General features: G+C 44.8%; 1 protein-coding gene across 2 annotated transcripts in view; it reads right to left on the bottom strand.

Annotated features, from left to right (window-relative positions):
- Nucleotides 1-1,414: 1,414 nt before the first annotated feature.
- The window catches only part of ALS2CL (ALS2 C-terminal like), a 92,819-nt gene continuing 81,478 nt past the window's right edge, over nt 1,415-12,755 (bottom strand). For both annotated transcript variants that reach the window (XM_053409657.1, XM_053409659.1), the window contains exons 21-26: nt 12,508-12,681; nt 10,997-11,039; nt 9,069-9,130; nt 6,310-6,459; nt 2,456-2,552; nt 1,415-2,009 (exon numbers count right to left, since the gene is read on the bottom strand). In XM_053409657.1, the coding sequence (XP_053265632.1) occupies nt 1,941-2,009; nt 2,456-2,552; nt 6,310-6,459; nt 9,069-9,130; nt 10,997-11,039; nt 12,508-12,681 (595 nt within the window). In that variant the 3' untranslated portion in view covers nt 1,415-1,940. The remainder of the gene's footprint in view (nt 2,010-2,455; nt 2,553-6,309; nt 6,460-9,068; nt 9,131-10,996; nt 11,040-12,507; nt 12,682-12,755) is intronic.

The following is a 12,755-nucleotide window of genomic DNA, read 5'->3' as shown; positions in this document are numbered from 1 at the left end:
TAAGGCAACTTCATTTATTCATTTCATATAAATAGCTACATGTCTCCAAAACAACGCAATAAAAAAATTTCTATACAAAGTCATTTATAATGAAGTTAGCATATTAAATATTTTATCCAGTGTAATACAGTGAGGCAGTAATGTAGTTTTATGCAGCATATTAAAGGATTAAAAAGTTGTTTAGTTAAAAATGTACACACGTTTTAGCTCTTACACCATTCAGATAAGAACAGCGTTTTCACTTCCAATTAATTTCAAAGCAACAACTCTTTTATGCCTTCAGTAGTCAAAAATGAGCCAATATTGACCTAGTTTACACCCAGACTGAAGAATAAACCAGGATTTTGCCAGAACTCTCATTTTGCTAAATTTGACCCAAGAAAATGGGGCTCTGCATTTTTATATTAAACTTGTCAGTTACCTTAGAAAAGATTTGCAACACCAACCCTTTTGCAGAAAAAAGCTGAGGCAAGGATGCAGGGTTCGTTAATCAAAGGAAGGGCAACTATGAGATTTTCAGTCTGTTCAAGCACAACGGAACAGTTTGAAAGACCCAGACAACCGATGCTTAGAAAAACCTCCAAAATTCTGTACTGTGACAGCCAACACCTTGTAGTCCCATCGAAGGATTAGGTCAAGAGTTTAACCTGCCTCTGTGGAGGTCAGGGCTTGTGAACCTGCGGCCCTCCAGATCCGTCCAACAACACTGAGGGCCATAGATTTGCCAGTCCAGATGTAGATTCCTGAAGTCCTGTTCTATTTGTGTGTCTGAGCACAAAAACCCAAATAAAAGAAGCAGTGACGTCACTGGAAAAATTGGGTGGTGCATGTTCACTCTCCCTTGCATGAGAAATACAGGCAGTGTGTATGTGTGTAACTACAGCTCTCCGTTGTTGTAACTTGCAAAATGCTACACTTTGAGCTGCATTTTCCAGTGGATAACTGGGTGCGGAAATCAATCCTTGAAATGGTCTTCCCTTTACATTGGAAAAGGGGTAAAAGGTAAGTTAGCAGCTTTGAATAAATGGAATGTGTGGTGGAACATTTTCTGCCCTGGTATTGGATATGCTGTTTGCTTTTAGTGGGAGAAAGGCAGAGAGGAGAGTCTTTGCAAATTCAAGGGCATCATCGTCACAGTCCAAATGGTATGGTAGGAGCTGGACTGACCAGCTGGGTTGCATTGGTCATCTGAACTCCTGGTTGAGTGAGCTTGAATTGCCATTATTGTGCTAATGGTGATCCAGAGATCACTGACTGCTCACCAGAACGTTTGGATTACCAGCAGACCGTTGCTGAAACAAGACTTCGACCTTCCTTCAAATATTTCAATTTCAGCATGGCTGCCAAAATTTTGCAAAGCCCAAATAAAGTGATCGCACCACAAGCAATGCATTAACTAAAATAACCTCCAGTATGTTTTAGCAGTACACAAGACTGTCTTTTGCAAGATGCTCCATGAATCGTAAACAAACAAGGAAATAATAAACGGTGGTAATTTGACATGAAAGGTTAAAGCGCTTGGTTAAAAAATTGCACTGGCCCAAACAAGATCGGTTCTGGCAAATTCCTGGTTTTGGTGACCTTCAAAACAGCTTTGTTTCTGGCCCCAGCAGGACCAGAATTAACCTCTTGCCTCCAAAATGGTAAGTCCTCTTGTCCAGGAATAGAAAGTTGCATTTTGCATGAGGATGAGGATGAGACGAGGAACGGGAGTATTGCACCTGGAATCAAGTTGACTTCCTTCTGTCTGCAGCCTTCTCATCAATGTCAAAGAACCATTCTTTTTCAAATGTCAATTTCAAAGAAATTGTGTCTTAAAAACCAAACATCCTTCCCATAGGAAAGACATACCAAAAAATGGAAAACCCAGCAGCGACAATTTCAAGTTCCTTCTCTTTCCAGCATCCTTTGTTAGGACAATGAATGCTGCTGTGCAACTCTCAGGAATTGTGTAGGACCTGCCAACTTGGGCGGAGTCTTATTTCCTTCTGGATGAATTTATAACACGACTGGAGATGGGGAAAAAGAAGAGAAACCGTGTGATGGAGACTGGCACTGATTTGTAAGATTAAGATCATCCTAGATACACCAGAAATCTTTTGTGGCACCCATGGCAGAGACTCTCGGTGCTATGAAACCTCTCTTGGTTCTGTGGTATACTTCTCTGAACCCCTGTCTGCTCTCTGGGTTAGCTCTGGGTTGGCAGAACAAAGGACTTAATCTGAAGTTCATGTGTTCGAGACCCAGAATCAGCAAAAAATTGGACTAGATGACGCTTGTGCTCCCTTCCAACTATTCTATGATTCTAGCAATTATAGGAGTGGACTACTGCATTCATGTTTCGCTAGTGGAAGCCCCTGGGTGGCCAGTTTAGGAAATAATGTTATCGGTTTTCCATCAATCTGATTCGACTGTTTTATCCACTGTCACAGTCTACTCTCATTTTTGTCCTTACCTCGAGTGCTGTCAGCAGGAAGTCGTACATGCCTCCTTCATTTGTCGGGTCCATCAGATCTCTGATCAGGTGGATTTCTGCTCCTAAATGTTGTATACTGGATTGTGGAGGGGAAGGCGAGATTATTCTGTTAGAACAGCGAAGTCTTATGACATTTTAAAGACATCCTAAAGCTTTCATGGGCCAGAGTTAATTTCGCCAGATGTATAAAGGCATCATCCTCATTTGTACATACTGTACAGTGGTATAGATGCAGGCAAAAAGTATAGTTAGTGAGGTCGAAGCCAACGTCCTCACCCCCTAAAAACAAAAAACAGACTGTTAATTAGATTAAATGTGCCAAGGATAAAACCTCCCAGCATTGTTAACCTAATTAATACCTGTAAAAAAGGGTAAAGGGACCCCTGACCATTAGGTCCAGTCGTGACCGACTTGGGTTGCGGCGCTCATCTCGCTTTATTGGCCAAGGGAGCCGGCGTACAGCTTCCGGGTCATGTGGCTAGAATGACTAAGCCGCTTCTGGCAAAACCAGAGCAGCGAAAGGAAACACCGTTTACCTTCCTGCCAGAGCGGTACCTATTTATCTACTTGCACTTTGACGTGCTTTCGAAATGCTAGGTTGGCAGGAGCAGGGACCGAACAATGGGAGCTCACCCCATTGCAGGGATTCGAACCGCTGACCTTCTGATCGGCAAGTCCTAGGCTCTGTGGTTTAACCCACAGCGCCATACCTGTAGTGGAGTTCAAACCCATTATCTTGGTTTAGGCCAGGATTAAACATCTTGACAAGTTGCTACAGTGGATGCTCGGGTTGCAAACGTGATCCGTGCGGGATGCACGTTCGCAACCCACGTCTGCGCACACACGAGTTGCGATTCTGCGCTTCTGCGCATGCGCAAAGCGCAATTTAGTGCTTCTGCACATGCACGACCACCGAAACCCAGAAGTAACCCGTTCCAGTACTTCTGAGTTTCAGCGGTCCGCAACCCAAAAAAACGCAACCTGAAGCGGCTGTAACCTGAGGTATGACTGTATTTGGTTAGGGTGACCAAAAGCACGAGGAATCCTGCGTCTTTAATAGTTCCACAGAAGCCATAATTCTAGCAGGTATATATATAGCTTGCATTAACAGCCTCTCTTGGTTGCGTATAGTCACCATAATTTCAGGGGTATAACACTGATGCCAGAGAAAACAGCTGTGTTGAAGGGCTTCTTGGTAGAGGTGTTTGTTTGTGTGTATATACAGACTCCAGTCAGCAGGCCAAATCCTGAGCAACAGCAGTACTTGTGTGCCACTTGGATAGGTGATCCACTTGGATCAGACCTCACCTGGAGTACTGTGTCCAGTTCTGGCACCACAGTTCAAGAAGGACACTGACAAACTGGAACGTGTCCAGAGGAGGGCAACCAAAATGGTTGAAGGCCTGGAAACGATGCCTTATGAGGAACGGCTAAAGGAGCTGGGCATGTTTAGCCTGGAGAAGAGGGGGTTAAGGGGTGATATGATAGCCATGTTCAAATATATAAAAGGATGTCACATAGAGGAGGGAGGAAGGTTGTTTTCTGCTGCTCCAGAGAAGCGGACACGGAGCAATGGATCCAAACTACAAGAAAGAAGATTCCACCTAAACATTAGGAAGAACTTCCTGACAGTAAGAGCTGTTCGACAGTGGAATTTGCTGCCAAGGAGTGTGGTGGAGTCTCCTTCTTTGAAGGTCTTTAAGCAGAGGCTTGACAACCATATGTCAGGAGTGCTCTGATGGTGTTTCCTGATTGGCAGGGGGTTGGACTCGATGGCCCTTGTGGTCTCTTCCAACTCTATGATTCTAGGTGGATGGGGCCACCTACCTGTCAATCACCTGGTGTCACCATGACATCAGGTGACCCAAGTTCAAAAGAAACTTGAGCGCAGCCTAAGTTAGCTCTGAAGTTGTTGTTTTTTCCTTTCTCTCGTTCTTCCTATGAATGTGCAGCTTCAAACTGTGTCAGCACGCTTTGTAGCCTGACTTGAACTCAATTCTCTGCACTTTAAGCACATCTTGAAATCTAATCAACTGAAAGCCCACTTTCAGCAGTGATCGACTGCGCACTTGCAAGCTGGGAACTCGCAAGCAGATCTCAGCGGGACTTGCCGTCAGCACTGGTTAGTGCTGAGACGGGGAGCCCCGCTTTTAAGCAAGAACCAGCTCCACTTGACAGTTCTTGTAACCAATCCCAGAAGGGCTTGCATTTGCTGCCAAATTTAAAAGGTACCACATGCAAGCCCCACTTGCCAAGAAACACATCAGGAAAATGCTTTGCGGGTACAAACCATACTTTTAAAGGACCCTGCCCCCTAATAATAATAATAATAATAATAATAATAATAATAATAGAAACTGTACTTTGTTAATAGTGTCAGATTAGTAGCTCTGAATGATAAATTACAGTTTCCAGAGTTCTTGAGGGGAGGGGTGTGTTTTAACCATGATTATTGTAGCTCGCTCTACGCAGGGCTGCCCTTGAAGCTGACCCAGAAATTCCAGCGGGTACAGAATAACAACAACAACAACAACAACAACAACAACAACAATTTATTATTTATACCCCGCCCATCTGGCTGGGTTTCCCCAGCCACTCTGGGCGGCTTCCAACAAAATATTAAAATACAGTAATGCATCAAACATTAAAAGCTTCCCTAAACAGGGCTGCCTTCAGATGCTTTCTAAAAGTCTGGTAGTTGTTGTTCTCATTGACATCTGGTGGGAGGGCGTTCTACAGGGTGGGTGCCACCACCGAGAAAACCCTGTGCCTGGTTCCCTGTAACCTCATTTCTCGCAAGGAAGGAACCGCCAGAAGGCCCTCAGCACTGAACGATTGGGGTGGAGACGCTCCTTCAGGTATACAGGACTGAGGCCGTTTAGGGCTTTAAAGGTCAGCACCAACACTTTGAATTGTGCTCGGAAACGTACTGGGAGCCTATGTAGGTCTTTCAAGACCAGTGTTATGTGGTCTTGGCGGCTGCTCCCAGTCACCAGTCTGGCTGCAGCATTCTGGATTAGTTGTAGTTTCCGGGTCACCTTCAAAGGTAGCCCCACATGGAGTGCATTGCAGTAGTCCAAGCGGGAAATAACTAGAGCATGCACCACTCTGGCAAGACAGTCTGCGGGCAGGGAGGGTCTTAGCCTGCGTACCAGATGGAGCTGGTAAACAGCTGCCCTGGACACAGAACTGATCTGCGCCTCCATGGACAGCTGTGAGTCCAAAATGACTCCCAGGCTGCATACCTGGTCCTTCAGGGGCACAGTTACCCCATTCAGGACCAGGGAGTCCCCCACACCTTCCCCCCTGTCTCCCCAAAAACAGTACTTCTGTCTTGTCTGGATTCAATCTCAATCTGTTAGCCGCCATCCATCCTCTTGAGCTACAGGGGAGGCAATTTCAAAAGTCTATATAAGAGCTTGCACACCAATGTTCTGGATCCCTTCCTCCTGCCTTAGGGGCGGTGGGGGGTGAGCACCCTATTGCAACAGATTAATAAATATCAGGCTTACTAGCTGCTTTGCTTCTCAATATTCTCTGGTTGGCCTCTGTTATTTTTCTCCTACCGATAGAGAACCTACATAAGGACTCTATATGGGCTCTTGGGTACCCCATAAGGGAAAAGGAGCAGTTTTTTTCTTATAACACCCCCACCCCCAGCTGGGAAAAACCAGAAGAAATTTATGATGCTAAGCTCCAAAACAAACCAGCAACAACGGAACAGTTCCGGAGCTATTTATACTCCAATCTGCAGACACGGAAATGGACCCTCCTGAGGACCTGATCCAACCACATTGGATAGGATGAGCAAGAAGGAGACCTGTTTTCCTTACCTTGCCCTCGTCACAACATACATCAGTAACGGCAAGAGGTCGTCCATTGGCAGGCTATATTCCTTCTCCAGCACCCGGTTCACTGTCTTCTCAATTTCCTCGTATGTCTTTTGGAGAATGTCCAGTTTTTCCCGCGGGTCAACAGTGGTGCTGCAAAAAGGGGAAGATCTGGTGAGCATCAACGTAAGCTCTAAAACACTCGAACCAGAAAGCGTATGGAAATCCTTGGGGAGTTGGCCGCAAGGGTACTTCTGGCTCAGAAATGGAAATCGCAGGAGCTTCCAACACTGGAAGAATGGCGGACTAAGATGGTGGAATACGTAGAGTTAAGCAAAGCTGACGAGGAAGATCCGGAATCAGAGTGACGAACTGTTTCAAAAGGACTGGAGCAAATTCATATTCTATATGAAAGAACATTGTAAACATCTGAAAACGTTTGTAGCTTTGAGTTGAAATGTTTTGTAATGAGAATATAAGGAACTGGTTTACATTTAACAAGGGGAAATATAATAATAAGAGAGAAGGTAAAACAGTGGTTATAGAAATGCTAAGAATAAAGCAAATATGTACAGAAGTCAGAAAGAGGGGCGGGAGGAGGTCGATGCTTGGATAGAGCGATGTTTAAGTTTATTGATTTATGTATGGGAATTGTGATTATGACAAAACTGGAAATGTAATAAAAATTATTATTATTATTATTTAAAAAAGGAAATCCTTGGGGAGGAGAGTGTGGGCTTAGTCCTCCTCGATTTGGATAGAGCCTATGATCCAGTGCCTTGGGAATCTCTGCTTTCCTTTTGGCGAATGAGCAAGTTGCTAGTCCCTATGGAGGAATGGGGAACCTTTGTCAACCTGCAGTCATGCTGGCCAGGCTGGAGGGCAATAGGGTTGGGTGACGGCTTAGTTAAGAGAGTTAGACCAAAGTTCATGGCCCAACTCAGCTCATCGGAAGTTACTATTTCTCAACCGAACCCACTTCACAGGGTTGTTGTGAGAATAAGGAGGTGCAGAACCATGCAAGCTGCCTCCAACACCATGGAAGGAGGAAAAATAAAAATAAAATTGGTTAAAGCTGACCAAAAGTCCAGAGGTACCATTATTATTATTATTGCAGTCACGAAATTAAAAGACGCCTGCTTCTTGGGAGAAAAGCAATGACAAACCTAGACAGCATCTTAAAAAGCAAAGACATCACCTTGCCAACAAAGGTCCGTATAGTTAAAGCTATGGTTTCCCCAGTAGTGATGTATGGAAGTGAGACCTGGACCATAAAGAAGGCTGATCGCCGAAGAATTGATGCTTTTGAATTCTGGTGCTGGAGGAGACTCTTGAGAGTCCCATGGACTGCAAGAAGATCAAACCTCTCCATTCTGAAGGAAATCAGCCCTGAGTGCTCACTGGAAGGACAGATCCTGAAGCTGAGGCTCCAATACTTTGGCCACCTCATGAGAAGAGAAGACTCCCTGGAAAAGACCCTGATGTTGGGAAAGATGGAGGGCACAAGGAGAAGGGGACAACAGAGGACAAGATGGTTGGACAGTGTTCTCGAAGCTACCAGCATGAGTTTGACCAAACTGCGGGAGGCAGTGGAAGACAGAAGTGCCTGGCATGCTCTGGTCCATGGGGTCACGAAGAGTCGGACACGACTAAATGACTAAACAACAACAACCATTATTATCAATTTATGATGATGGGATGGAAGGTTCGCAGGCTATGAAGGACTTGCTCACAAATTTATTGACAGCTGCACAAATTATGATAGCTAGGAAGTGGAAGGGGCAAGCAGAATACAAAATGGAAGAATGGTATAAAGATGTGTGAGATATAGCTGTTACCGATAAATTAACGTGCCATTCCAGTAAGACGGAGAATATGCAGGAGAAATGATTTTGAGGCGATACGGAGGGTGTTTGCAGAATGTGTACTGTTAAAACGGAAAGGGGTCAAACCATCGCAAGAGGTGTTGAAATTTTGGGAGGTTGGATAGTTGCAATGGAATGGTCTCAGTGGTGGGGCGCACATTTTTATTTTTATTCATTTATGATTATCACTTCATCAGAGAAAGAAAGAAAATGTCAAGAAAAAGAAAGAGGAAAAAAGAAACAAATTTTTTGCTTTCAGGTCCTCCCTGAAAGAGGGCACGTGTTGTGGTGAGACCTGGCAACCTAACCCTGTGTTGTGGGTGGGTACGTTTGGATAGCCACAACACCCAATTGAACCCTTGATGCAGGGTTCAATCAGGCCAATGGGACGCAGGCTAAACGGATGAAGGGACCTATATATACCTATGCATGTGACCCAGAGCTTCCTTTTTCGGCGTGTGCATTCGGAACACCCGCCCACCTCTCCCTCTATTTAGGGCTTGCGCGCTTGACCTTGCTATGCCGTCGTGTGTCGTCTCTTGTTGGGTCAGGGCCATGGCAGGAATTGCCCCACTTGGCTGATTGGCATGCCTGAGTCCAGGGGGGCATTTGGGTGGCGGAGATAGCCTGTTCCTGACTTTCCACTTATCCAGGTGTTCACCCTTGGCTGACCTATGCTGGTGCCCTGGGTCAGCGCTACCTGCCACGGTGCAGGGAGCTAGTCGAACCAGAGCCTATGCAACCAGTCACTTGCTGAAATCAATAAAGTTGTGGCCTAAATTCTGCCAAAAACCAAACCAAAATTTGAGTCTTAACTGAATTTATTTAAGGGGGAGGTTTAAAGGTCTAAACACGCAACTGTTTCTCCACTTAAAAAATAAATGGGTGGCAACTTACATCAGCTTCTGTAGACATTCAGTAGCAGAAAGAAAGCAGCGGTCTTTGACCAGTGATCGTCTCTAAAATACACACACACATATATATAGAATTATTCTTCTTCCTGTTTATTTATTATCCACTTGCACCTGGAACCTTGTGCTTGAAAAGCAGGTGTTCTGCTCCAGAGCTGTGGTCCCTTCCCACGCTTGGAAGTAAGGAAGTTTCCTTATGCTGAGCCCAGACTATTAGTCCATCTAGCTCAGTATTGCTTCAGACAGAATGTCTCCCTGCCCTGCTCAGAGATACCATTGAGGACTGAGCTTGGGACCTTCTACATCAGGCATAGGCAAACGCGGTCCTCCAGATGTTTTGGGACTACAACTCCCATGATCCCTAGCTAACAGGACCAGTGGTCAGGAATTTTTTATTAAAGATTTTCTTGTTTTACAGAAGTAATGTCTCTCATATTTTTTCCATGTAACATTTTTACAAATCCGTTTCATTTGTTGAGACATTAGGGGGAGGGGGGAAAAAGGGGGGAGGAGGGAGGGAAGATGGGGTGGGGGTGGGGTGGGGATGTTTCTGTTATGCTTAATGTATGTGGGGTTTGGTGTCAGCGTTGCTTGTGCTGTTCACTTGTGTTCCTTTGGTGGTGAAAGAGGTTGGGGTTGGGGGTTGGCCTAGGGTGTGGTTGTTTGCTTGTGATTGGCTGTGGTGATCTTTGTTTTCGTGTGTGAGTGGGGTGGGTGGGTGTTTTGGATCAGGTTAGCCATATTGATTTGTTAGTGGATTATTGTCATTGTCTTGTTGGGCTGTGCATGTGATAAAGGGGAGCCATACCGGGGTGAAGGCGTCTTCTTCTGTTTGTCCCCATGTCAGTTTCAGTTTATTGGTTAATTTTTCTAGTAGGGCTGTTTCCCATACTATTTGGTACCATTGGTCCATGCTTACTCCTGACAGGTCTCTCCAGTGTCTGGTTATAGTGTTTCTGGCTGCTGAAAGTAGGTGGGTTATGAGTTCTTTGTGGTGTAAATGGGCATTGTTGTCTTGGAAGATGTTTAGTAGGGCCAATTCTGGGGTGGTGTCTAATACTTGCTTAGTTATTTTACATATTTCTCGTATGGCTGTTGTCCAGAATAGTACCAGTGGTCAGGGATGATGGGACTTGTAGTCTCAAAACATCTGGAGGGCCGAGTTTGTCTGTGCCTGTACTACGTGCAAAAGATGTGTATTACTAGGAAATTGGAAAGCTCCTTTGTACCACCAGACCCTCTAAGTTATTTATATTAACTGGCTGCAGCTCAAGAAACCACAGAATTGAATTCCAAATATCACTGAATTTGTCAACAACAACAACAACAGCAACCAGAGCTTTTTTCTAAAAAAATGTTTAGGGGCACTCTCATTTTCCTACTCATATTGAAAAACTGCCCCTCAAGGAAGCCAAACGTAGATTCACAAAATGTTTAGGGGTATGCGCCCCCCCCGCCCCCCCCCAGAAAAAAGCACTGATGATGATGATGATAATAATAACAACAATAATAATTGATTTATTATTTGTACCCCGTCCATCTGGTTGGGTTTGCTGTTTTAGGGGTTGTTTTTAAAAGTCTGGAACGGATTAATCCATTTTGCACTACTTTCTATGGGAAAGCTCGCCTTGGTTCTGGGACGCTTTGGTTTTGGAATGGACTTCTGGAATGGATTAAGTTTGAGAACCAAGGTACCACTGTATATGTATGTGTGTGACCACAGAATTTACCCTGGTTCCTTCTCCTTGCAAGGCAGCTCCTTCTCCATTGAGCCACGCCTGTGCTACTCAAATGAGTTTTACACGAGGGATCTGTTTCTACATTTTTTCAAGGCATCCTCTCGCTGTCATCTGCAGCGGTCCAGTCCCAGCTTACTGCATACGCAAACCAGAAGAGAACTGAGAGTAGACTTACCTGGTTACTTGTGAGCGTCAGATCTTTGAGGGGCCACAAATATCTGAAACGAGAAGAGGCCGGGGTCAAAGGGCGGAAGAGGGATTTGCGTCTGGAGCAGCAAGGCTTGCTTGTGGGCTTCCCAAAGGCATTGTGGGAAACAGGATAAGAACAAAACACAAGCCTTTTGGTATGAGCGAATGGCCAATCTAGTCCAGAATCCTGTTTTCACAGTGGCCAGCTAGATGCCTTGTAGGAAACTCTCTTGCAGTTTCCAACAACTGGGACTCAAAATCAATACTGCTTCCAGCCGCAGATGCAGATTCTTCAACATCAACTTCGTTGGACTGGTCGTGTTGTGCAGATGACTGATTATCATCTTCCAAAGCAACTACTCTATTCCCAACTTAAAAATGGAAAGCGTAATGCTGGTGGTCAACAAAAGAGGTTTAAAGACTGTCTCAAGGCAAATTTAAACACCAACAATTGGGAAACAATGGCCTGCGAGTGCTGCAATTGAATAATACAGTGGTACCTTGGTTCTCAAATGCCTTGGTACTCAAACAACTTGGAACCCAAACACTGCAAACCCAGAAGTATGTGTTCCAATTTGCAAACCTTTTCAGAAGCCAAATGCGCTCCGTTTTGAGTGTTACGCTTCCAATTTGAGTGTGACGCTGAGGTCTGTCTCTTTTTGCTATTTACAGTATTTTGCGTTTTTGTTTATGCGGCTCTTTTTTTAAAAAAAATGTGACTGTGTGGAACCCAGTTCAGCTACTGATGGATTGATTGGGTGACTGCAGCACATTGTTTATTGCTTTGATTTTATGGATCCATGGTCTCGTTAGATAGTAGAATTCATGTTAAATTGCTGTTTTAGGGTTTGCTTTTAAAGGTCTGGAACGGATTTATCCCTTTTGCATTACTTTCTATGGGAAAGCGCACCTTGGTTTTGGAACGCTTTGGTTTTGGAACAGACTTCTGGAACGGATTAAGTTTGAGAACCAAGGTACCACTGTAGTGTTATCAGAAAGGGAGAAAAATAGCTGGCCACCACACACTTCCTCCAAGGGCACTGTTCCCTCCTTGCCAAACAAGGTGCCACTGTAATAATAACAATAATAATAATAATAATAATAATAATGATGATGATGATGATGATGTGGTACCTCAGGTTACATACGCTTCAGGTTACAGACTCCGCTAACCCAGAAATAGTGCTTTAGGTTAAGAACTTTGCTTCAGAATGAGAACAGAAATCGTGCTCCAGCAGCAGCTGGAGGCCCCATTAGCTAAAGTGGTGCTTCAGGTTAAGAACAGTTTCAGGTTAAGAACGGACCTCCGGAACGAATGAAGTACTTAACCCGAGGTACCACTGTAATAATAATTTCAGTCTGTGGACAATACTGAGCTAGACTGACTGAGCAAAGATATGACGGGAAAGGGCTTTAGCTCAATGGTAGAACATCTGCTTTGCATGCAGGATATAGAAAGGGAGGGAGAGGATCTCTACAGCATCCGCAACCACTCACTTTTGGACCTCCAGGAATTCAAGCAGCTTAACATCAGGAAACAGGCTCAGATCCACAATCCCTTGGCAATACAGGTCATCCTCTTTCTGGTGGTAAAGCATGTAGAGCATCGAGAGTTCTGGATAGAAACACGGCAGGATGAGGGGCAGAACGAGGGCCGGGCCGTTGAGGTCACTGAGGCGGAGGAAGCGGAAAGGGAAGTTTGCACAAAGGGCTGCAACAGAAGCATTACAACTAATCCAGAATGC

This window comes from Podarcis raffonei, chromosome 12 (genome assembly GCF_027172205.1).
Source record: "Podarcis raffonei isolate rPodRaf1 chromosome 12, rPodRaf1.pri, whole genome shotgun sequence".
NCBI classification, from domain to species: Eukaryota; Metazoa; Chordata; class Lepidosauria; order Squamata; family Lacertidae; genus Podarcis; species Podarcis raffonei.
Note: the sequence above shows the minus strand (reverse complement) of the source record. Positions and strands in the feature narration are given on the sequence as shown.